The 27,221-nt window shown below is 39.7% G+C and overlaps 1 protein-coding gene across 3 annotated transcripts in view; it reads left to right on the top strand.

Moving 5' to 3' along the window:
* LOC132344757 (ATP-binding cassette sub-family C member 4) overlaps nucleotides 1-27,221 on the top strand; it is a 69,815-nt gene that overhangs the window by 9,252 nt on the left and 33,342 nt on the right. For 2 of the 3 annotated variants that reach the window (XM_059884443.1, XM_059884444.1), the window contains exons 5-7: nucleotides 1,511-1,702; nucleotides 15,309-15,464; nucleotides 23,274-23,363. In XM_059884443.1, the coding sequence (XP_059740426.1) occupies nucleotides 1,511-1,702; nucleotides 15,309-15,464; nucleotides 23,274-23,363 (438 nt within the window). The remainder of the gene's footprint in view (nucleotides 1-1,510; nucleotides 1,703-15,308; nucleotides 15,465-23,273; nucleotides 23,364-27,221) is intronic. The other variant, XM_059884445.1, reaches the window with a different exon arrangement.

Genomic DNA, 27,221 nt, shown 5'->3' with positions numbered 1-27,221 from the left:
AGTTTTTTACATTCTCCTCCATCTTCTTAAGGGCTTCCCTGGTGGCTCACATGGTAAAGAATCCTCCTGCAATGCAGGAGACACAGGAGACTCAGGTTCGATCCCTCGGTTGGGAAGATCCCATGGTAAAGGGAACGGCTACTCCAGTATTCTTGCCTGGAGAATCCCCATGGACAGAGGAGCCTGGAAGGCTACAGTTCATGGGGTTGCAAAGAGTTGGGCATGACTGAACAAGTTTCACTTTAACTTTCCATGTGCTTAAAGTTAATGTAAAATAAAATATACACATATTTTTCTCAGTCATGTGTATGCCATGTCAGAAGGTTTTGTATTCATCACAAACTGTCTTCAAATACAATAAATGTCTCTGTAGGAGGGAGGTTCTGAAATTCTGGAGACAATGTAAGCTAATTTCTTGGCAGCTTGTTTGCATTTGTTTCTTAATGGGTAATTCCTCATTTTTGGTAAAAGAAAATATTCCAATATTTTGAGGTTTATTTAATTACTATGTTCCTCCACCCATCTCCAATTTTATCGTTTGTTTTTGTGTGTGTTGAACACCGAATTTGCTGGTGGCCCTTCTTCCTGGTAGGATAGGCTCCCTCTCAGAATATGCTTTCTAAGGTGTGGAGTCATGGTTGTTTAGAAGAAACATTATACACTTTTGAATATTTGTACATTTTCCTAAAGGGAGAAAAATAATAAAAATGAAATTTTTCCATATCTTTCTTCTAACAGAGTAGAAGTAGTGAAAGTCACTCAGTCGTGTCCGACTCTTTGCGACCCCATGGACTATACAGTCCATGGAATTCTCCAGGCCAGAATACTGGAGTGGGTAGCCTTTCCCTTGTCTAGGGGATCTTCCCAACCCAGGGATCAAACCCAGGTCACCTGCATTGCAGGAGGATTCTTAACCAGCTGAGCCACAAGGCAAGGCCAAGAATACTGCAGTGGTTAGCTTATCCCTTCTTCAAGGGGAACTTCCCAACCCAGAAATTGAACCAGGGTCTCCTGTATTGCAGGCAAATTCTTTATGAACTGAGCTATCAGGAAAGCTCATAACAGAGTAGAAAATGACTGATTATTAAAATGAGGTTTGATGATCATCCAGTTCTGTTCATCTGTAACACGTGGCCCTTCTGTGGCCACACATTACTAATTGGTGTCCAAAAGTATTATTTTCTTTGAAAATATTCTTTTTTTAAAAAATTCAGATGTGAAAGGAGGATCAATAAAATTTTACCATGCATTTCTTTAATTTTTTAACTTTAATATAAAATTGAAGGAAATAGTCATATGTAAAAGTGTTTAAGATGATGAATAAGTTTTAAATCATCCAAGGCCTTATCAGACTCCTACTTCTGTCCTTTGTGGATGCTGAGATCTAAATCTAGATCTTTGTGGTTGTTGTTCTGAACTGTATAAAAGCAGAAGGTTTCATTTACAATGTCTGGACATCTATAAACAAGACTCTCTGATACTAACTCATGAGATGTCATACGTGTTTCAGATGATTTCAGTAGAAAGGGTGATTGAATACACAGACCTTGTGAAAGAAGCATCCTGGGAACTTGAGTATCGTCCACCACCATCCTGGCCCAACAAAGGAATGATTTCCCTTCACAAAGTGTACTTCAGGCATACATCGGATGGGCCCCTGGTATTGTGGAACATGTATCCAAAATTTAACCCAGGACAAAAGGTTAGTTTAAGCCATTTGCCTTTTTAAAATCTGAAGATTTTAAAGATTTTAAAATCTAAAGATTTAGCACCACATCTGCTCTTGACTTCTTTGTCAGTGTGTCAGGGGGACTCTGTTCCTAATGGATGCAGATTAGATCAGTGACATTGTAGGCTAATCTTTCTTGGAAACTGACCATGGAATGGGGATACCAAGAAATTTCTTCCCTGTGTCATGAGTTCCCTCATGATGGTTGATGGGCTCTGGGATCCAGGGCTCCATCTTAACCTTATTCAGGACACTATATGTGACATCTGATTATTCATACAAAGTCTGGGACGTCAGCCTTGTCTTCCTGGCCCTAACTCTCCAATATTTCATTCCTTGCCATATTTACTTGTTTGTATTTCTGAAATCTTCTCTTCCTCCCATGGTGCCCTCTGGTTGCAGCCTCCCTCTCTGTCTCTTAGCCCTTCCTGTAGCCTTGTCCTCCACTCACCCACACTGAGCTGCCATCCCCCTGCCCTCCCACCACAGACTGCTGCTTTCTTTAGCACAGATCTGATCCTTACTGGCCTGGTGAGCTGCTGCTGGAACCATAGCATAGCTTCAAGTCCACTCCAGCAGGGCCCATGGGGTGAGCTGTGTCCACCAGAGAAGAGCCTCAATAATAACCCAGTCAGCAGTGAGGAATCATGGTATCAGATGGAGGCAAGGTCTAGAGATTGGCTCAAAGTCAAAAGCAAATTGATGGGATCAGAGAAGATCTGTGTGGGAGACGGCAGAGAGGCTTTGACCTGGACCTGTCAGCATCCATGTCTGCTTGTGATGTTCCTTCTGCACTCAGTTTGAGGCCCTCAGCTGGGATCAGGACAGAATCCTGAAGAAGAGACTGAACTGGACAAGGTGTTAGGAGCTCTTCCCCACCTCCCTCTGCAGCCAGTTTGTTTGACACACACACACCCCTGAACTCGGATTGTGTGTAGTTTCTCCCAAAGCACCACGTCCTCCCTGTTCGCAGTGCACATGCTGCCCCTCAGCCTCAGAGACCCAGACCCTCTGTCATCTGGATGGTGAAAATCTCCTCATTTTCTGAGTCAATCCTAGTGCATCTTTGAGATCCTCAGTTCTTCCTTCGTGTCGTATATATTCTTTCAAGATAGCATTTATGGTACAGCTATATTTATAGCAACCAAAATTTGGAAGGAACTAAATCCTTATGTGAAGCATTATTCAGCCTTAAAAAGGAAGAAAATTCTGACCTGTGGATAAACCTTCATGACATCTTACTAAATGAAATAAGCCAGACACAAAAGGAATGAATACTCCAATTCCATTTGTGTGAGATTCCTAGAGAGTAAAATCCAAGAAGACAGGAAGTAGGATGGTGGTCTCCAGGGACTGGGGGAGGGTAAATGGGGAGCTGTTTATTTAATGGGTATGAATTTCAGTTTTACAAGGCAGAAAAAAATTCTCAAGCTTGGTTGCACAGCAATGTGAACGTACTGAACACCAAACTAACCACTTAAAAATGGTAAAATAGTTAAATTTTATGTTATGTGAATTTTATCATAAATAAAAGAAAAGATAGCACCTGTGGCGTGCTTTGTAATTTGGGATCTGTATCTCATAGTACCTTGAGGCTTTGTAAAATCAGGGAGCATCTTGTTTTCATATTTGTTCCCAGAAAGTAGCATTCTGCAGGGCACAGAGAGAGTACTGAGGGACTTCTGGTTGTGAGGCTGAGTGAGTTATACAGGTGTGAGCAAGCAGAAACCAGCACACACACACACACACACACACACACACACACACACACACACACGACAACTCCGTAAATAACTGAAAGAACTGCTCTTTAAAACTCCTACCACCCCACAGACCCATCTAGTGGAAAATAGCTATAATTTAATGCATTATTGATTAATGCAAAGCCTTTGACTGTATGGATCACAATAAACTGTGGAAAATTCTGAAGGAGATGGGAATACCAGACCACCTGACCTGCCTTTTGAGAAACCTATATGCAGGTCAGGAAGCAACAGTTAGAACTGGACATGGAACAACAGACTGGTTCCAAATAGGAAAAGGAGTACATCAAGGCTGTATATTGTCACCCTGCTTATTTAAGTTATATGCAGAGTACATCATGAGAAACACTGGGCTGGAAGAAGCACACACTGGAATCAAGATTGCTGGGAGAAATATCAATAACCTCAGATATGCAGATGACACCACTTTATGGCAGAAAGTGAAGAGGAACTAAACAGCCTCTTGATAAAAGTGAAAGAGGAGAGTGAAAAAGTTGGCTTAAAGCTCAACGTTTAGAAAACAAAGATTATGGCATCTGATCCCATCACTTCATGGCAAATAGATAGGGAAACAGCAGACACAGTGTCAGACTTTATTTTTGGAGGCTCCAAAATCACTGCAGATGGTGATTGCAGCCATGAAATTAAAAGACAATTACTCCTTGGAAGGAAAGTTGTGACCAACCTCAGTTCAGTTCAGTTCGGTTGCTCAGTTGTGTCCAACTCTTTGCGACCCCATGAATTGCAGCACGCCAGGCCTCCCTGTCTGACCAACCTAGACAGCACATTAAAAAGCAGAGACATTACTTTGTCAACAAAGGTCTGTCTAGTCAAGGCTATGATTTTTCCAGTGGTCATGTATGGGTGTGAGATTAGGACTGTGAATAAAGCTGAGTACTGAAGAATTGATGCTTTTGAACTGTGGTGTTGGAGAAGACTCTTGAGATTCCCTTAGATTGCAAGGAGATCCAACCAGTCCATTCTAAAGGAGATCAGTCCTGGGTGTTCATTGGAAGGACTGATGTTGAAGCTGAAACTCCAATACTTTGGCCACCTCATGTGAAGAGTTGACTCATTGGAAAAGACCCTGATGCTGGGAAGGATTGGGGGCAGGAGGAGAAGGGGATGACAGAGGATGAGATGGCTGGATGGACATGAGTTTGGGTAGACTCCAGGAGTTGGTGATGGACAGGGAGGCCTGGAGTGCTGTAATTCATGGGGTCGCAAGGTGTCAGACACAACTGAGTGACTAAACTGAACTGAACTGAATGAATGAAACCCTTGTAACATAAAAGAATATTCAATTTAATGCCTAAATGTTACCCAGGGAGCAGCTTCAGTTAGTCACAGGGCAAAAGCTGGTCCTAATTATTTCCAGTTCCATTGTAGGTCAGGAAAAAGGTGAACTACTGTGTCGGGAAAATATTAATCACAGCTCTTGATACAATATTTCCCTCAGAGCACTGTGTGTGATGTTTACTTACACTCAGACAATGTGTCTGTTAGGTTTTCTGTTGTAAATGTAATTCTGTTAACCTGTACTTGTCTTAAATTTTCCCCAAAGCCATAAAATATGAATTATCTAAGAAACTCTGTAGTACAACTTAGAAACATAACAGATTCTTCTTCTTCCTTCTTAAAACCTATAAATCATAGGATCATTGAGATTCTAAAATGTTTGAGGGAGAAATGAATTTGGAGACTGAATTAATAAATTCAGTAACTTGACTTTTGATCTGTGCCTTTGTCCACTCTCAGTATCACTGTTAGCTTCATTTCTGTGTTTGGAAATTATACCCTGGCAGTGTGTTCATGAATTGATTTCACTCCACCTGTGTACATCCCAGGCTCGGTCTCCTGTTCACCTGTCCCAGCCCTAGTCACTCCAGGACACCCCTTTGGTGTTGGATTTGATTGAGAGAGGCTGTTGTCAGAGGGTGGGCAATGGGGACATGGGAGTGAGCCAGCCCAGCAGAAGGGGGGCTTTATTTTCTTTCCCTCATTTCTTCTTCTATCCCAATTCCTAGAAGTTACAGTCAATAGGAGAGTATAGTAGGTACTATGCAGAATTTTAATTCACAGAAGAAATAGCAAGTGAAAATAAAGAACTAGGACTTGCCTGGTGGTGCAGCAGATAAAAATTTGCCTGCCAAGGCAGGAGACACTGGTTTAATCCCTGGTCTGGGAAGATTCCACATGCCACTGAGCAACTAAGCCCTGCACCACAATTACTGAGCCTACATGCCACAACTACTGAAGTCTTTGCTCAGCAACAACAGAAGCCCCCTCAGTGAGGAGCCTGTGCACTGCAGGAGTAGCCCTCACTTGTCACAACTAGAGACAGCTCATGCAAAGCACTCAGAACCTAGCGCAGCCAAACAGAAAATAAATAAATAAACATGAGGCAAATAGCACCCTAGACTTCTTGGTTAGAGTCTGAACATGAGCTTCATTTTTCACTTAGATGATTTTGTGGTTGATTTGATCATTTTAGAGAGTCCTGAACAATAAAGTATTGTCCAGTTCTTGAGGTAGATTGATTTTGCTTTGTTTTTGCTCACAGCTATTATTTGGATGATACAGTTTTACAGATGCTTAGTAGACCATGCTATAATGTACAAAAATATTAGTTTACTACTTTTTCCCTTTTTTACATAATATTTTCTTAAAAACCGCTCCCTTCACTCCCAGATCATCCCCTTCCCTTGCTGGCTTCCTAATTCCCTGTGTCTCAGACTGTGGTGTCAGGGCCAGCAGCACCTGCCTATCCTGGAGCTTCTTAGAAATGCAGAGTCTCAGGCTCACCCAGACCTCTTGACTCAGATTCATATCTGAACATGACCTCTTCCTTTCTCTCCCATGGACAGTTTTTGATGAACCTGTGATTCTCAAGAAATGTTCTTTGACAGTTTGAAATTGAACTCAAGTATTCCCAAATCTCTGTTGCGGCTGAGCAAGAGGCTCTAGAATGTTCTGTGGCCCTAGATTTACTTATTTTTATGCTCTATAAATTGCACTTTTACATTATAATCTAATTCTGTGTGATTCCATCACATTATTTGTGTCTTTCCAGTGGAGTCTGTCTTCATTACAGGCAGTTTTCATCCTGCTCTCTGTCGTTTCCCACACCAGTCTCTTGCAGGGACTGGAGGGATTTCCCACAGACTCAGCCCTGCCTGGACCTGGAGTCAGAGACAGCCCCATGTAGCAGTGTATATTCGGCTGTTTCACAACCTGATGGGATCAAAAATGAGTCTTTCTGCCCCAAGCAGGGCATGAAGTCTGTTTGGCCTATTCCCCAGGCACCATATGTCCCACTTATGCAGATTTCTCTCTCATTCCGGCTGTGGGTACTGGTTCTTCCTGCTGATGGCTAGTCCACCTGCCTGCAGGTACCCTCTTCGCTCTCACTTGCCACATATATGCCTGTGTCCACGTCATGCTTTAACTCTCTGACCATAAGATCTCTATGGTGGGCCTGTTCCTTTAACTACAACTACACTTCTCCCCACTTTCTCTGTTCTGTCTACACAGAGGGGCATGATAAGTTGTCAGGCCATCCAGGGGATAAGGAGGCCCATCAGCAGATGGAAAAGAGGCCAACATATGTGGATTTGAGTCACATCCTGCTACTTATTAGCTCTGATATTCAGACAGACTAATTTATCTAAGCCTAAATCTTTTCTTATGCAAAATGGAAGTGAAAGTAAGTAACCTGTAGGCCTGATGTACAATTTAAGATAAGACATGTAAAGCACCAAGAGTAAATACTTGGACAAAAATGGTCATCATTTTCATAGGTTGTAAAATGAGCATAACCACTTATGCTGTGGAAAGTGGTTTCTGTCCCGTGAGAATGAGGTGTTAGCCATTTGAAGTTGTATTTATGGCTATAGGATCCATCTGCTGTGTCTGTCTCTGATTTATCTTATACCTAAATAATATGGTAATAGATTTCCCATAAATTTCTCTGGCCTGAGTTAAAAATCTCAGCTCCAAGTGGAAGTTTCTTTGTCTCAGGGCACCACAGGTAATACAAATAAGAAAAAGTCAAATCCAACACAGATCCTGATGTCAACATATACAGTCTAGTTGAAGAAACAAGAAAATGGCTATATTAGCTTTGTAAGCTAGAACGAGATCACAATTTTTATAGATGTATATAAAAAATGACATAACATCTCTTAGAGTTGGAACAAACCCACGTGAGGAGACACGGAGAGCATTTCCAAGGAATTAGACATGTGAGATGGACTTAGAGATGTGTGGTTAGGGTTTCAGCAGGTGGGAATGCATGTGAAAGGCATTCCAGGAGGTGGGACCAGCATAAGCAAAAGTATGATGTCCTGATACAGTGAATGAAGACATAGACACCTGCAAAGCACTCAGGAAAATGAACTACAGAGTGTGTAACACACAGTTTTATATTCAACCCTCACCACTACCTACTGATGCCAAGGAAGCTGACTCATGTACATGAAGAATGGAGAGGTTAGAAGGACAGTTTTGTAGAAGAGACATCCTGGGGTGGAGTGTTGAGTGCTGAGCTGGAATTCAGAAGTTTAATCTGAGAAGTGAGAGCACATGGACCAGAGTAGGCAGGTGCACGGGACGGGGAGCCAGGAGCTGTTATGCCTCCAGCAAGACATCCTGGGAAAGTGATTCCACTTCTTGGAATCAAGTTGATGTTGACTAAAACAAAGCTATATCACCTGGATTTGTGAACATGCAGGGAAATGGGTGGGAGCAGAAAATGGAATTATACTTCTGGGAGTAGTTTAGCAGTTTAACAGCTTCCTCCTGAAAATGTTCATACCTTGTTGTTGTTCAGTCACCTAGTCATGCCTGACTCTTCGTGACCCCATGGGCTGATACATACCAGGCTTCTCTATCCCTCACCATCTCTTGCAGTTTGCCCAAGTTCATGTTCATTGTATCAGTGATGCCATCCAGCCATTTCATCCTTTGTCCCCTTCTCCTCCTGCTTTCAATCTTTCCCAGAATCAGGGTCTTTTCCAATAAGTTGACTCTCTGTGTCAGGTGGCCAAAGTATTGGAGCTTCAGCATCAGGCCTTCCAATGGTTGATTGTTTGCAAAGATTTAGCTTCAGGGATATTTAAGACAGTTATTTATAATAGCTAACTGTTTGATGCTGCATAAATATCAAGCAGTAGCTGCTGCTGCTACTGCTAAGTAGCTTCAGTCGTGTCCGACTCTGTGCGACCCCATAGATGGCAGCCCACCAGGCTCCCCTGTCCCTGGGATTCTCCAGGCAAGAATACTGGAGTGGGTTGCCATTTCCTTCTCCAGTGCATGAAGGTAAAAAGTGAAAGTGAAGTCACTCAGTCCTGTCCGGCTATGAGCGACCCCATGGACTGCAGCCTACTGGGCTCCTCTGTCCATGGGATTTTCCAGGCAAGAGTACTGGAGTGGGGTGCCATTGCCTTCTCCGATCAAGCAGTAGAGGATTTGTTAAATAAATGATCACATGTACTATAATATTATGCAACAATTAATGTAAATTTTTATGAAATATGAAATGAAAGCACATATAACAGTATGTTCACATTAATCCCATTTTGTTTAAATATTTGAACTTGTATCTTTAAGAACACATCCAAAAAAATAACAACAGCAACAACAAAAAGAACACATATAGAAGCCTAGAAAGTAAAAACATCATTTTAAGAATTTTTTTTCAGAGTGCTGGGGCATAGCTAGTATTTATTTACTTTTCAAATTCACTTGCACTGATTATGATTAAGGAAAGAGTTTATTTTGTTTTTTAAACACTGTGAGCCTGGGAAAGATGTAATGAGAGTAAGTGGGGGAGACGGATGAAGGGGTGGTTTTCTGTGGAGCATTGGGTGTTGATTATGTTGAGTTTGATGCGTGAAGAGAGATCCAGGAGCAAGTGTCTAACAAGTTGTGTTACCATCAGAGAGCAACCTGGTTGGAAAAACAGAAAGGGGCCGCTGCAAGCAAATAACAGAAGATTTTCTTTAAGAGTCTTTATAATTGTATCTATTTCTTTATTTTTGGCTGGGCTGGGTCTCTGTTGCTGCTCGGGCACCTCTCTAGTTAATGTGTGTGGGCTTCTCACTGTGGTGTCTTCTCTTGTTAACAGCATGGGCTATAGGGTGAGAGGGCTTCAATAGTTGTGGCACATAGGCTCAATGGTTGTGGTTCATGGATTCTAGAGTGCAGGCTTAATAGTTGTGGCGCATGGGCTTAGTTGCTTTGCAGCATGTGGGATTCTCCTGGACTAGGGATTGAACCCACGTCTCCTGCATTGGCAGGCAGTTTCTTTACCACTGAGCCATCAGGGAAGACACCAAGTATCTTTAGATTGAAGAATGTAAGCTTACTGACACTGGTGACACTCTCAATGGGCAATTGGTAAAACCCTATGGTTACCCAGAAAAGACATTTGGACTATAGCTTTGATGACTGAACTCTAGGAATAATCAGAATCAGGTTTTCTTTGAGTTGCCTTTTTCTTTTTGGGGGGTCTGAGGCCATGCAGCATGTGGAATCTTAGTTCTCTGACCAGAGATCGAATTCATGCCTCCAGCAGTAGAAGCACAGACTCTTAACCCCTGGAATGCCAGGGAAGTCCCCTGGTTTTTTAGTTCTCTTCACTGGAGTTTGGAACTCACAGTCCTGTGGTAATGAACAGCCCTTGGTGCCCTACATATCTCAGTCCATTTACGCAAAGTTTATAGATGTTCCCATTTGCACAGATGGATTAGTTTTGGTGGAGCTGATACCATGAGAACATACACACATTCTCACAGATCAGTTCTCACCTGTGTCCTGATGTGTGTTGATTTATGTATAAGAACACTCAGAAATATAGGCCCACCTGTTTTACTGTGCTTCGCAGATAATGCTTTAAAAAAAATGGACATTTATGGCAACGCTGTGTCAGGCAAGTACACTGGCACCGTTTTCCCTATAGCATTTGCTCACTTCGTGTCTCTGTCAGATTTTGATAATTCTTGCAGTATTTCAAACCATTTTATTATTATTATATTTATTATCCTGATCTGTGATCAGTGGCTTTTAATGTTACTACCCTATAAATGCATAAATGGTTATCATTCTTTTAAAAATAAAGTATTTGAAATTGAGGTATGTACATTTTTTATATATAATGCTATTGTACATCACTAGACTACAGTATAGTATAAACATAACTTTTATTTGCACAGAGAAACAAAACATTCATATAACTTGGTTTATTTTGATATTCAAAATATCTTTGAGGCCTGCCTGTACACAGAATGCATGAGCCACATAAATACATACTATGACCTGCCTATATGCAGAGAATGGCCCATCTGTATTATACGAATTAGGGTTTAACATAAGGTACAAAATGTCCTGAGAAGCCTGTATGCAGATCAAGAAGCAACAGTTAGAACCGGACATGGAGCAATGGACTGGTTCAGAATTAGGAAAGGAGTACCTCAAGGGTGTATATCATCACCCTGCTTATTCAACTTAATGCAGAGTACAGCATGTGAAATGCTGGGCTGGATGAAGCACAAGCTGGAATCAAGACTGCCGGGAGAAATATCGGTAACCTCAGATAAGCAGATGATATCACCTGAATGGCAGAAAGCAAAGAGGAACTAAAGAGCCTTTTGATGAAGGTGAAAGAGGAGAGTGAAAAATCTGGCTTAAAACTCAACATGCAAAAAACTAAGATCACAGCATCTGGTTCCATCACTTCATGTCAAATAGATGGAGAAACAATGAAAAGAGTGATAGACTTTATTTTCTTAGGCTCAGAAACTCACTGTGGATGGTGACTGCAGCCATGAAATTGAAGACACTTGCTCCTTAGAAGAAAAGCTATGACAAACCTAGACAGAATATTTAAAAGCAGAGACATTACTTTGCTGACAAATGTGCGTATAGTCAAAGCGATGGTATTTCCAGTAGTCATGTACGGATATAAGGCTTGGGTCATAAAGAAGTCTGGGCACTGAAGAATTGATATTTTTGAACTGGGGTGCTGGAGAAGACTCTTGAGAGTCCCTTGAACAGCAAGGAGATCAAACCATTCAATCCTAAAGGCAATCAGTCCTGAATATTCATTGGAAGAACTGATGCTGAAGCTCCAGTACTTTGGCCACCTGACACAAAGAGCCAACTCATTGGAAAAGACCCTGATGCTGGGAAAGACTGAAGGCAGGAGGAGAAGGGGACAACAAAGGATGAAATGGTTGGGTGTCATCACGATTCAATGGACATGAGTTTGAGCAAACTCCAGGAGATAGGGAAGGACAGGGAAACCTGGCATGCTGCAGTCCATGGGGTTGCAAAGAGTCAGACACTACTGAACAATATCAAAATATCTTATAGTCATTGCATTATCTTTATAAGATAATAAAATTAGCTGAACCCACTTTTCTTACATTTAATCTCTATAAAGATAAATTCTTTTTTGAAGTGCCATGATTGATTTTACAGACTAAGATGTGAAACTTCAGAGGTTTTCAAATCAGAAAACATGAAAAGTTCTAAGCATTCTGATTATATTACTCAGAAAGATTTATTTCTTCTTTGTTTAAAGCCAGGAGTTTTAAAACTTTACTGATTTACAAATGATTCAAGCATATCTTACACTCTCATCAATTCCAGATTTTACATAGAGATGAAATCATCTCTTGGAAAGCTTCCTTCGGAAAATTTGCATTTGGGCTTCTTAGGTGGCTCAGACGGTAGAGAATCTGCCTGCAAAGTAGGAGACCCGGCTTCCATCCCTGGGCCAGAAAGATCCCCTGGAGTAGGAAATGGCAACCCACTCTAGTATTCTTTCCTGGAGAATTCCATGGACAGAGGAGCCTGGCAGGCCACAGCCCATGGGGTTGCAAAGAGTTGGACACGACTGATCGTCTAATGCTTTCTTTCATTTTAAAATTCATTGGTAAAAAAGGCCAGTTTCTGCATATATATTTGAATGTGGTTTTATCCCCCACCAGCATTTTACCTAGGAAAAGTAAATGGCAACCCACTCCAGTACTCTTGCCTGGAGAATCCCATGGACAGAAGAGTCTGGCAGGTGACAGTCCATGGGCTGCAAGAGTCAGACACGACTTAGCAACTAAACTACCAACCACCAGCATTTTACCTACATTGTATTGATTCTTTAACCTTACTGTTAGTGCATTTAGTTTCTCTCTGCTTTGCTTTTAATAAATAGACTGACGCTTGACATGTGTTTTTCCAAGGTTCAATTTTAAGTATTAATGTATTAATAAAATGTCTTTTGAACTACTCTGATGAAAGGTCCAATGTAAATATCAAATATTGTCTGTGTTATTGTTGGTCTCATTATGTACATTTTGTCTACTGGGCTCTGTCTTTCAAGACTGAGACCTGCATTTTATATGTGAAGAAGTTTCCTTTCAAGATAAAATGTAATTAAGGTATTTAATATCAGGAAGTGATTTCATTTTTCTGCCGAAGAATAATTCCTCTTAAATAAATAACATACCCCTGAGAAAGTGAATACTTGTTTGTGTATAATCCTTCTGACTTGACTTGTTGATATCTCTGTAAAATTACCCATGTAATTCTCAAGGTCAAATTACACAGGGAGTAGGAATAAAACTAATTTAAATTTTTTCTTTTTTTTTAAATTTTATTTTATTTTTTAACTTTACAATATTGTATTGGTTTTGCCAAATATCGAAATGAATCCGCCACAGGTATACATGTGTTCCCCATCCTGAACCCTCTTCCCTCCTCCCTCCCCATACCATCCCTCTGGGTCGTCCCAGTGCACCAGCCCCAAGCATCCAGTATTGTGCATCAAACCTGGACTAGCGACTCGTTTCATACATGATAGTATACATGTTTCAATGCCATTCTCCCAAATCTTCCCACCTTCTCCCTCTCCCACAGAGTCCATAACACTGTTCTATACATCAGTGTCTCTTTTGCTGTCTCGTATACAGGGTTATTGTTACTGTCTTTCTAAATTCCATATATATGTGTTAGTATACTGTATTGGTGTTTTTCTTTCTGGCTTACTTCACTCTGTATAATAGGCTCCAGTTTCATCCATCTCATTAGAACTGATTCAAATGAATTCTTTTTAATGGCTGAGTAATACTCCATTGTGTATATGTACCACAGCTTTCTTATCCATTCATCTGCTGATGGACATCTAGGTTGCTTCCATGTCCTGGCTATTATAAACAGTGCTGCGATGAACATTGGGGAACACATGTTTCTTTCCCTTATGGTTTCCTCAGTGTGTATACCCAGCAGTGGGATTGCTGGATCATAAGGCAGTTCTATTTCCAGTTGTTTAAGGAATCTCCACACTGTTCTCCATAGTGGCTGTACTAGTTTGCATTCCCACCAACAGTGTAAGAGGGTTCCCTTTTCTCCACACCCTCTCCAGCATTTATTGCTTGTAGACTTTTGGATGCAGCCATTCTGACTGACATGAAATGGTACCTCATAGTGGTTTTGATTTGCATTTCTCTGAGAATGAGTGATGTTGAGCATCTTTTCATGTGTTTGTTAGCCATCTGTATGTCTTCTTTGGAGAAATGTCTATTTAGTTCTTTGGCCCATTTTTTGATTGGGTCGTTTATTTTTCTGGAGTTGAGCTGTAGGAGTTGCTTGTATATTTTTGAGATTAGTTGTTTGTCAGTTGCTTCATTTGCTATTATTTTCTCCCATTCTGAAGGCTGTCTTTTCACCTTGCTAATAGTTTCCTTTGATGTGCAGAAGCTTTTAAGTTTAATTAGGTCCCATTTGTTCATTTTTGCTTTTATTTCCAATATTCTGGGAGGTGGGTCATAGAGGATCCTGCTATGTCACAGAGTGTTTTGCCTATGTTCTCCTCTAGGAGTTTTATAGTTTCTGGTCTTACATTTAGATCTTGAATCCATTTTGAGTTTATTTTTGTGTATGGTGTTAGAAAGTTTTCTAGTTTCATTCTTTTACAAGTGGTTGACCAGTTTTCCCAGCACCATTTGTTAAAGAGATTGTCTTTAATCCATTGTATATTCTTGCCTCCTTTGTCAAAGATAAGGTGTCCATATGTGCGTGGATTTATCTCTGGGCTTTCTATTTTGTTCCATTGATCTATATTTCTGTCTTTGTGCCAGTACCATACTGTCTTGATGACTGTGGCTTTGTAGTAGAGCCTGAATTCAGGTAGGTTGATTCCTCCAGTTCCATAAAACTAATTTAAAATTGACTTCTTATGGACTACTTAGGAGACTGCTGGGTTTTCACCACAGTCAGGTTATTTAAGTCATCTTCTTCCTTTATTTATGGATGTTAGTTACATACATACACACAAACAAACACACATATATAACACATACACATACATGTCTCCCCCTCTAACATACCACATAATGGATACTATGTGATAATTGTAGAAAACAAACAGTTTTCTGCATATTAAGCATTTACTCAGGGAAATCTGAATAGAAGGCATAAAAGTCATTATACTTTATATTGTGTATTCTAGAGATGATGGTGGTCTCATTTAGGGACATTTGTGAATTTCTGTCATTTTTGGTTGCCACAGTTTTGGGCGTTGCATCTGATATCTAGTGGGTTCATGGCTACTGTTAATCATCCTAAAATATACAGGACAGGCCCCCGACCCTCAACAATGAATTATCTGGTCCAAAATGTCAACAGGGCCTTGCTTGAGAAACTTATAGACTATTCTTTACATATAATAGAACTTTTAAAATTCATCTTCAACAATCAGGGTTCTCCTGGGTTTTGTGCATCCTGTTAATTCTTCATCCCCCTGGGTCTCTTTACAGGTTGGCATTGTGGGAAGAACAGGAGCTGGAAAAAGTTCCCTCATTGCTGCCCTTTTTAGATTGTCAGAACCTGGAGGTAGAATTTATATTGATGACATCTTGACAACCAGTATTGGACTGCACGATTTAAGGAAGAAAATGTCAGTTGCACTTCAGGTATGCATAGCAGAGCACTCTCACATATTCTTTTCATAAGGTATCTAAAGTTTAAGTGCTTTTAATTTGATTAGTCTTTTCAAATTAAGGGAATGAGTTGATCCTTTTTTACCCAATAGAGCATATTTTTAGCAGGAGGTATTTTCAACAAACACTTTCATTGGATACCAGGTTTTGTTTTGTTTTGTTTTCATCTGTTAGTTTTGTGTGTATGTGATTTAATAACTTACTGAGATAGATTTCTGGACTCAGACTTCCTCAGTTTCCACAATGTTATCGACTGATAATCACATAATTCTGAGAACAGAAGGATAAATGGTTTGCTTAGCACCGGAGAGTTTCCTATAGGGAAACATGAATTTTATTAATAAGTGTCTTATAGATATAATTTTGCTGTGGGAAATGAGGGCATCTTTTAAAAAGTGATATCTCCTTGGAGAACTTTCTGTGAAATTGTGGGGCTTTGAGAATTATAGGATATATAGATGCTTTGGGGAGACTGACAATTTAGCCATTAATGAATAATTTTCACCAGGGAGGCAGTACAGAATAATAAGGAAGAGCAGGGGACTCAGAATTCTGTCTCTGTGTATCTTGGTTTTCTCTGTCTTACAAGGCAGATAACAGGACCAACCCCTCAATCTGTTGTGAGGACAAAATAGGTCAGTGAGTGTGAAGTGCTTCATGTAGACCCATATGTGCCTGCTGTGATGGTGGAGTGTTGAGTTGGCCATCTCTTCCTAGGCTCTGATTCTGTTTTCTTTTCTTCTTCTTCGTAAAGTAGTATAACTTTCAGGGAGAGTTTTGGAGACTGGATTATATGGACCGGTAGACGCTCCTGTCTTTCCTTGTGGTTCATTCACTGAACATAATTCCATGATATTTACTGAGAAATTACTATCCTCCAAGTGTATAGCCAAGGGCAACCTAGTTCCTGTGTCCTCATCTATCATCCTGCCCACTGCTTTGACAACTTGCTTATTAAAAAAAAAAATTGAGTTTTTTATTTATATACTTAGTAATCATTTGCCCATCAAAGGAAGCTCAGAAAAATACCCTCTTGAGATGAGAAACAGAGAGGAGAGGAGAGAGAATGAGCCAGGCAAATGTGCTTCCTGGAATGTGGGTGCAATATGTCCTGAAATACCTGTTTATCAGGAAGCATGTACAACATGGCTCCCAAAGGAAGGCGAATGTGGACTTGGGTACAAGTGTTGCTATCTACCCGTGACCTCAAAAATACCTGGAATTACTCTAAGTAATTTTAAAACCAAGATATTCTTTTCAGGCTCTAGTGAAATGCCACCTCACACCCCTTAAGATGTCTGTTATCAAAGAAAAAGGAGAGAAAAATGAAAGTGATAAGCATTGGCAAGGATGTAGAGAAATTAGAATCCTTGTTCATTGCTGATAGGAATGTAAAATAGTCCAGCTACTATGGAAATCAACTTGGTGGTTGCTCTGAAAAGTTAATGATGGAATTATCATCAGTTCAGTTCAGTTCAGTCTCTCAGTCATGTCCGACTCTTTGCGACCCCATGAATCGCAGCAGGCTAGGCCTCCCTGTCCATCACCGACTCCCAGAGTTTACTCAAACTCTTGTCCATCGAGTCGGTGATGCCATCCAGCCATCTCATCCTCTGTCGTCCCCTTCTCCTCCTGCCCCCAATCCCTCCCAGCATCAGGGCCTTTTCCAATGAGTCAACTCTTTGCATCAGGTGGCCAAAGTATTGGAGTTTCAGCTTCAGCATCAGTCCTTCCAATGAACACCGAGGACTGATCTCCTTTAGAATGGACTGGTTGGATTTCCTTGCAGTCCAAGGGACTCTCAAGAGTCTTCTCCAACACCACAGTTCAAAAGTATCAATATTTTGGTGCTAAGGCTTCTTCACAGTCCAACTCTCACATCCATACAGGACCACTGGAAAAACCATAGTCTATTACCTACCTAGCAATTCTACTTTAGAATATAAACCCCAAAGAATTGGAAGAAAGGTCTTGAAGAGATACTGGAACGTGTTTGTTATAGCAACATTACTCTCAACAGCAAAAAGGTGGAAGCACTCAAGTGTCCATTGACAGATGAGTCAACAAACAAAATGTTGTGCATACACATACAGTAGAATATTACTCAGCCTTAATAAAGAGGAAAATTCTGACACAAGCTATAGCACAGATGAACCTTGAAAAAATTAAGCTAAGTGAAATAAGTCATTTACAAAGGGCAAATTTGCTATTCATGGATACAGGATGTAGAATGGTGGGTGCCAGGAGTGGCCAGGAGAGGGGAGATGTTGTTTAATGGGTACAGAGTTTCAGTTCCTTAAGATGAAAGGAGATCTCCGGCTGGGTGGTGGTGATGGCTGTACAGCAATATGAATGTATTTAGCATCACTGGACTGTGCATTTAAAGTGGTTAATCCAGCAAATTTTATGTATATTTTATCACAATTGAAAAAAATTTTTTTTCAAAGGTATCCCTTTCAGGAAAAATGGGAAGAATGTTTCAGCACATTCAGTCCCCATATTTAAAGATTTCCTCTGGCTATTAGATTTATGACTTATGGTTACAGTAGAAAATAAATGAGCTTAGATTCCCAAGTTTTATGTTTTGATGGTACTCATCGCTAAAATGGTCATGTGAGATTAGTTAGTAGAAATAAAGGGCATGTCTGTAAATTCCTTTCATATCATTGGATGCAAAGCTTTAGAAACATGCCCTGAGTTATTTTTAATGCTTCTTAATAGGAAAAAGTTGCATGCTTGTATACATAAAATAACTCTGTAAATAAATAACATTGGATGATTCTTGGCTCTGCCAATAATATTTGGAAGCACATCTGAGCAAGGACTAAACATGCCTTGACCTCAGCATGTTTTGGTTCTGTTCTGTTGGGTTCCATCCTTCCTTGGAGCATGTTCTAGGTACATACTCCAGAGAGTGTGTTTACAGAATAGTGCTAAGCTTTGTATCCATGTAGATTCCACTTTTTATGCCTTTGTCTCCAAGGTGCAGTGTTGGTTGATTAAAGAAAAAGAATCTGGAGAGAAATTTCAGTGTAAAGATTCCCAGTAAGCCATTCAGGAGGCACACGGGGATAGAATGGTAGTGTAGACCCAGTGTCAGTGTGACCCACAGTTTATTCCTGCTCTGCCTCGTCGACTGTGAGGCCTTGATGATGTAACTTGGCTGCCAAGCGTCAACATCCTCGTCCTTAAACCCATTCTGGAAATCATGGACCCACAGATTTGTGAAGATGTAACTTAGTGAGATAATGTTTGTGCCCATGTCTCATTCTTAGGAATGTTCAGTCATCAGGAACTGTTATTATTCTTAAGAATCAGGGCACTGGCCTTTTGGGTATTGTTTCTACTTAAGTAAAAACAGTAACACCTTCTGAAATGACTTTTCTCTTTAATTTCTGTTTATGTGTTCATGGTCTTTGGTGATTTTCTTTATATTTATTGCTTAATAATAAAAACTGAATTGTTACATAAATATTAATAGTAGGGCAAAGAAACAAAAACAAACAAACAAAAAAACACAATAGGAATTTTGGGGAAAAGCATAACAGAGAAATATATCTAACATTTTCCACCAAGAGCAAGAACTCAGACTAAAATTTTTTTGTATTTTGATTTCTGGCTTTCCTCCCACCAGCTTCTTTCCTGACTATCACCTTGTACATGATCTTACTTTCCAATCCCCCACCAAAACCTCCAGCCTTTTTCTCAGCCCTCTCCACACTCTTGACTATTTTCTTTCTCTCTTTGAGGACAGGGCCTATATCTCTCATTTCTGTTCCTCTAGTGCTTGTTACAGTCCCTGACAAGTTACAAGAATATTAATAATAATTCCTAAAGTTTATGGAATTGTTAATACATTTTAGTTTCTTATCCCACCATTTCCTGCTTAATCCTCACAATTTGTTGTTATCTTTATCTGACAGATTTAAAAACTGAGTTACTGGGAGCTTATCCTATTTTTCAAGTAAGGGGCAGAACCAGGATTCAAATTTTATGTGTGTCTATTTTTTTTAATTGAAGTATAGTTGATTCACAGTGTTTCAGTTGTATAGCGAAGAGTTTCAGTTTTGTCTCCAAAGACTCCCATTGCAGCAGAGTAAAATCCAAAGTACTAGTCATATAACAGAGACCTACGCTCTCCAGTCTCCACCTTGTCCACTTCTCAGTCATGTCCGACTCTTTGTGACCCCATGGACTGCAGCACACCAGGATTCCCTGTCCATCACCAACTCATGGAGCTTACTCGAACTCATGTCCATCGAGTCGGTGATGCCATCCAACCATCCCCCTCTCCTCCTGTCTTCAATCTTTCCCAGCATCAGGGTCTTTTCCAGTGAGTCAGCTCTTCACATCAGATGGCCAAAGTATTGAAGCTTCAGCTTCAGTATCAGTCCTTCCAGTGAATATTCAAGGTTGATTTCCTTTAGGAGTGACTGGTTTGATCTCCTTGCAGTCCAAGGGCCTCTCAAGAATCTTCTCCAACACCACAATTAAAAGCATCAATTCTTCAACTGTGTTGTACTCATCAGATATTTTTGCCATTTTCCCTACCATCCCACTTGAAAGGACTCCCCAAACCATAGAAAGAATGAATAAGTATAGAACAAAGCCAGAAGATACTACTCCTATTGCTCTGTCCCTCATTTGGACAATATCAATTTAGAAATGGGTTTATGCACTTGTATGTTATGAGCTGATATGTGTCAGGAGAAGATACTCAAAATGTTATCCCTCCCCAACCAAGAGCCCTTTGTCTTTACAGCGTCTTGCTAGCTGCAGAGGTGGAGAAAGTCTGTTAGTTTGGTTGCCTGAATTTACTTGTCTAAGTGCAAAAACTTACATTTGTCTTCCCCACAAATGAGTAGGAAGCAGTGATGCTTGTGTCTCAACACCCCAATATAGGAAACTTAGGAAGCTGAGAGCAGACTCTGCAGAGGGGGAGCCCAGTGCTCTTTCTTTGAGTTGCCCCTCTTAGCTGAGCCAGGCCCACACCATCTTCCCTGGATCCCAGGTCCTTGTGATCCAGGAAGCAGGGAGCTTCCATGGTGTTCTCTCTTCCTCCCAGGCTCATCCCCGTCACTGCTTACCCTGCATGAAGAGGTCAGAACTGGGGAGTTGTGATGGTAACAAGGACCTGGGTAGGAGCAGAGACAGGGGAGTGGGGACATAGACCATCAGTCCTGGGGTGAACTTTCAAAGATGAATTCTGTGTTTTTAAGAAGATACTCCTCAACTTCTGTTCAAAATTTTAGGAATAATCTAAAATGAAAGTTCTTCTTAACAAATTTCCAGAACCACAACAGGTAGCTGAAGTATGTGTGTTCTTTGTGCTCAGGATCTGAAGTAGTTCAATTGAGATTGAGATTATATGCAGGGAGTAGCCTGCTTACTTGAAAGAAACTGGAAAATGAAGGGAAGATGGAGAAGGGAAGGAGGAAGAATATTGGGGACCAGCCTCCCCTCGCCTGGCTATGTCGCTTGTGTAAAACTCATGGAGACAGCTGAAGGATGAGAAATCACCTGCATGTGGGAATCTTAAGGTTGATAATTACAAAGACTAACAAGTTTTTATAAAAATCTGAAGTAGAATTATGGTTATTCCCCTGAAAAGGAACATGTTTATTTCAAGCTCCAGGTTCTCTTTTATACTTTGACAAAAGCATTAGGTCAGAGGTTTGACATTTTCAGTTCCCCCTCACCCAAATTAATTGTCTCATTGTTGCCCTTCAAACAGAGTTCCTGCCTCAGTGATTCTCTCAGAATGTGATTACTTGTGATTACATTGTAACTCATGCTTATGTCTGGGCTGCATACCACATTCCTCAGTTTATTTCTTATCTTTCTAAATCCTGCTTGCCCCTAATTTCCTAAACTCACTATCTCCTAAAAAGGCTTCTAGCTATTAATTCTAAAATTCCTAATCCCTACAAGCTATAGTAAAATATGCTAACACTACAACATTCCTTAAACTTTTAGCTTCTAACTATTCTTAATTATTCCTAAACCCTAAACTCAGCAAACTTCCTTTGCCATAAACATTTCCCTCACAAACAGGTCTCAGATAATAATCCTTCCCATGGCCTCAAGCTGCGGCCTACATGCTCATCCTGGAATGCTCTTTGTAAAGATCCTTGAACAAATGTCAGTGGTTAACTTTATGGATTATTCTCTGGGCACAACTGCAGAAGGCTTTGTGCCTTCTCATGCTCCTCTCAAGAACAATAACCACCTTAACATTCTTTGCAGCCAATTCAACTGAAGAAAGGAAAAATAAGTCAGAATCACAGGACCTAACTCCTTCATCCCAGGACCGTGCCTGCAGTATGAGGAGAGGGGGTTGGGGCCATGCCTCCATTTTGTTAGCAATGCCTAATGTGGCTCCCGACAAGTACTCATTCTGAAATATTGTATGAGTAGTGATTTTCAGTGCTTTGGAAGCATATTGGCCACTTAATCAACTTTGTGCAATTAAATCTCCCTTTATAATGTCTTTTTAATTGTGGATTTTGCTCAGGAGTATGTCTTTTTTTGGTGGCACACCCTGAGTTTTCTGTATTCATTTCTCTCTCACTAGACTTAAAACTGAGACCATACTGAAGGAAGGATTGGAAGGCTTCCTGAGTATCATTCTTCCTCATGATTAGGGAAAAGAAATGTCTGTCTTCTTCATCTTTCCTCTCAGGTTTTTGTGAAGTGAGGAGGAAAGTCCAGCCCCAATGCCAGCCAGGATTTGAACGTGGGGATTCCAAGCAGTTCTGGGCACTTGTGGAGGAGTCATGTCTCCTCTTGTTCCCACACATGTGCCTCCACTTGTCCTGCCCCCTTCACTGAAAGGAGCCAATTGGGCTCTTCTCTTCTGCCCATATTCTTATGACCTGGCTTACTGAGCCTTCCAGAAGAAAATGTAAATGGCCTACATTAGCTTATGTACAGGATTCTTTCTTGAGGCCAAGAAGAGACATATATTCCCAGATTAATTTACTTGTGGCTCCTCCTGAAGCAGAGGAATAGGAAGGACTATTTAAATTAAAGTATCATGACACAGGTCACAGTGGGTTTCAGGTCCTCCTGTCCTTGCAGTTAATAATGAAGTTCTGTGAGGCAGGCCACCCTAACACACATGTGAGAGAACGTGGGGGCCAGCTGATACCAAAATCAGAGGTGATCTCTCCATGGACAGAGGTGCTGCAGACCCCAGGAGCTGACATTCCCCTTGCACATGTGGGGATGTTCATTTCACACATGTGGAGAGATTCCAGATCCTAGAAGACAGTCTGACCAATGGAGAAAATAGCCTAGTTTATTCTTCAGTGCTAATGCGTAAATATTTAATGGTTTGCTTTGAGGCACAAACCTCTACTAATCATGCTGTTGGTATTTCCCAGTCACACCAGGATTGACAGTTAACATCTTGATGTTAAGTTTCTCATGTAATTATTTCCTCAGTTTGTGTGAGTGTTTAAACAGATATTTATTACCAGGGTGGTATTTTTTTTTTTTAAATAAAGTCTTCCTTTGTCTTCAGTTTTTTCCTTAAGATGAAAAAAACTTCAACACTTTCTTCTGTTAGTGTTCAGTAGTTCAGAAGATATTTTGTAGCACACTTTGTACAATGGAAAATTATTTTAGAGATACTGTTTTGTAAACATACATTTGCAACTTTATTATTAATAATTAATGAATTTAGATGTTTTTTTGTATTTTAATTTTGACAGTCTGTACACATTAGAATAAAATAAAAAGAGGTTAAGGTAATAACACTCACTGTTTTGGCATATTTAGGAACCCGTTTTATTCACTGGAACAATGAGGGAAAATCTGGATCCCTTTAATGAGCATACGGATAATGAATTGTGGAATGCCTTAGAAGAGGTAATTAACTTGTTAGCATCTGTATATGTGTATTTACATTTAGAGGATTGCATATAATTAAGGGGAGCATGTCAGTTTCACTGACTTCAGTAGTAGGAAAACACTGATGACATGGGTATGCTTAAAAATGTGTGTATTGATGATGATGAAAATCAACAATATAATGTGACATGTTTTCATTTTAGCTACTTCCTAGAACCCTGAACAAATAGACACATTATCTTGTGCTTAGCAGAGTACTCAATTAGTTGTTGAAACTGTGGGATCAAATTCTACTAGTGACCTAGTGAATTAATTACTCCATTACACTCCAATATTCATTTTATTCCTCTGGTCTTAGGAAACATCTCCTAAGTAGAGACGATAGTTTTTTTTCCTTATTAACTAAAAGATATAAACAAGATCATACTAATAAAATGTAGAAGTTTCATAGGAAAGTGTTTATAAAGGTAAATTATATAGTCAGAATTAATGATGATTATTTGTTGGCAATTATGTCATTTTAACGCTGTAGCATGAATGCAGATAACAGAACCCTGGAACATCTGCTCAGCTTTTATATGGGTAGGTTCATTTCTAGAGAATTTTCTGTTATTTGTGTCATGTTTTCCCTTGCTCCATTTCTTTGAATTTCTTCACCCTTGCATGAAAAGAAAATATGACTATTAAGTTGTTGTCAGTTTGTATTTTAATACAGACTAGTTTGTGATTTTGCACTCCTTTTACAAATCAGTTCTACTGATGGCAGAAACCGTAGACTTCTTTTTTGTAATTTATTTATTTTAACTGGAGGCTAATTACTTTACAATATTGCAGTGGTTTTTCCATACATAGTCTTTTGCTTTTAAAAAGTAAGAATGAGCATTCCTATACATTAACGATGAAAGATCAGAAAGAGGAATTAAGAAAACAATCTCATTTACCATTGCAACAAAAAGAATAAAATACCTAGGAATAAACCTACCTGAGACAAAAGACCTGTGCTCGTAAAACTACAAGATACTGACAAAAGAAATCAAAGATGACACAAAACAGATGGAGGGATATACCATGTTCTTGGATTGGAAGAAACAATATTGTGAAAATGACTATACACCCAAAGAATCTACAGACTCAATACAATCCCTGTCAAACTACCAGTGGCATTTTTCATGGAATTAGAGCCAAAAATTTTACCGTTTTAATGGAAACACAAAAGATCCCAAGTAGCCAAAGCAGTCTTAAGAAATAAAAATGAAGCTGGAGAAATTAGGTTCCCTGACTTCAGAATATATTATTGAGTTGACCAAAACGTTTGTTACATAAGATTTTATGGAAAACTTAAATGAACTTTTTCACTAGTTTAATACAGAGCTAGAGTAATCAAGATGGTATGGCACTGGCACAAAAACAGAAATATAGATCAATGGAACAGGATGGAAAGCTCAGAGATGAACTCACATACCTGTGGTCACCTAACCTATGACAAAGGAAGCAAGAATATACAATGGAGAAAAGGCAGTCTCTTCAGTAAGTGGTGTAGTAAAACTGGATAGCTATGTGTAAAAGAATAAAATTAGAACACTCCCTGATACCATATACAAAACTAAACTCAAAGTAGATTGAAAATCTAAATGGAAGACCAGATACTATAACACTCTTAGAGGACAACATAGGGAAAACACTCTACCTAAATAACTACTAAGTGTTTGATTGATCTTTTCATTTCAGAGAAGTGTGGCATATATATGTTTTAATCTTTGTTGTTGTTGTTACACAAATCTGAGAGATTTATTGTTCATGTTGGTTTGAATTGGTGTATTTGTCATTTAGTGTCACGCTTCCAGGGAAGCTCTGAAATCTATAATATGCAGATGAGCCTTGACTGTAAGCAGGCAGATTTGGAAGTATGACCATTTCTAGCCAGTAATTCTGGTTTCTGAAGGATGTCACCACTGAGTCTTTATACACCCACCCTGCTTTTCAGCAGCATGTGGATTTTGTTTTCTTAAATTGGGTCGATTGCTTCACCTTCTCCTGCCTGAAAAACAGTGCACCTCTGATTTCATTTAAGTTTGTGAGTCTTTTATGCCGGAGTCCAGCTCCAGCAGCCAGGGATTCAACCTGAAGGGGTGAGCGGTGTCAGTGAGAAATGATCCAGCCTCTCAATTTTCTTGGACTGTGTATTTATTTCAAACTTATGATTCTCTTTTATACTTTTACAAAAGCATTAGGTTGGAGATTTGACATTTTATATTTCCCCTCACCCAGATTTGTTATCTCCATAAATCACTGTTGCCCTTCAAACACAGTTCCTGCTTCAGCGATTCTCTCAGAATCAGCTTTACCATCTATTATCTACTTCATCTTATGTGTCCTATAGTTAACTTGTGATTACATTGTAACTCATGCTACATTCCTCAGTTTATTTCTTATCTTTCTAAATCCTGTTTGCCCCTAACATCCTGAGCTCACTATCTCTTAAAAAGACTTCTATTAGTATCTATAAAATTCCTAACCTCTATAAGCTATAATAAAATATGCTAACATTACAACATTTCTTAAATCTTTAACTTCTAACTATTTTAATTATTCCTAAGACCTAAATTCCGTAAACCCCTTTGCCATAAACATTTTCCTCACAAATAGGCTTCAGATAGCAATCGCTCCCATGGCCTCAAACTGTGGCCTATGTGCTCATCCTGGAACACTCTTTTGTCAAAGTCTTTGAACAAATGTCAGTGATTAACTTTATGAATTATTCTCTGAAAACAGTTGCAGAAGGCTTTGTGCCTTCTCATGCTCCTCTCAAGAACAATAAGAAGCTTAATGTTCCTTTTCAGTCAACTCAGCCAAGGAGAGGAAAAAAACAAGTCAGAATCACAAGGCCTAACTCCTTCATCCCGGGTCCGTGTCTGCAGGACAAGGAGAGGGGGTTGGGGCCATGCCTCCATTTTGTTAGTAATGCCTAACATGGCTAATGACACTTTTGCAGTAAAATTCTACAAGAGAAGAGGTGTGTAGAGCATTTAACCATTAAAAGCAAAGAACGCTAGGATGATCCATTATTCTTGAATTCATAGGACAAATTTAATGGTGAAATTGGGACACATCTTAAAAAAGAAAAAAACAGGAAGTACTGGTAAATTATTTTTCTATTTGTTTCCCAGATTGAGACCTTTTTTCACAGATTCACAGGTAGCATTACTCTAGAATTTTAGAACACATTGTTCCATGGACAGAGAGGCAATCTAAATTATAAAAATTCTAAAGTAGTAGATAATGCTAAGATCTACTTCTATTTAAACTACATTTGGAATTTTCTATAAAAGAAAGAAATGTGAGTTTATTTCACAAAGTGAAGTGTGTGATTTCCATGTATTGCTTCTGGAATTAACCCTGTTAATTTTGGTGATATCACTTAAAGAAATCATCCCATTATTATGCTTCTCTAGGAATTGATTCCTTATGACTATTTTAAAAGAAAACTTACCAAATCATTCATTGAAAAACATACAAATGTGATAAAGAAATCATTCCTTGAGGATCTGGATAAAGGGGTGATTTATCACTCTAAGTTATTGTTGTTCAGTTGCTAAGTCACCTCTGACTCTTTGTGACCCCATGGATTACAGCACACCAGGCTTCCCTGTCCCTCACAATCTCCTGGAGTTTGCCCAAGTTCATGTCCACTGAGTCGATGATGCCATCCAGGCATCTGATCGTCTGATTCCTCTTCTCCTTTTGCCTTCAATGTTTCCCAGCATCAGAGTCTTTTCCAAAGAGTCAAGTGTTTGCATCAGGTGGCCAAAATATTGGAATTTGAGCATCAGCCTTTCCAGAGAATATTCAGGGTTGATTTCCTTTAAGACTGACTAG

Source organism: Bos taurus, unplaced genomic scaffold (assembly GCF_002263795.3).
Source record: "Bos taurus isolate L1 Dominette 01449 registration number 42190680 breed Hereford unplaced genomic scaffold, ARS-UCD2.0 Leftover_ScbfJmS_1899, whole genome shotgun sequence".
NCBI lineage: Eukaryota > Metazoa > Chordata > Mammalia > Artiodactyla > Bovidae > Bos > Bos taurus.
Note: the sequence above shows the minus strand (reverse complement) of the source record. Positions and strands in the feature narration are given on the sequence as shown.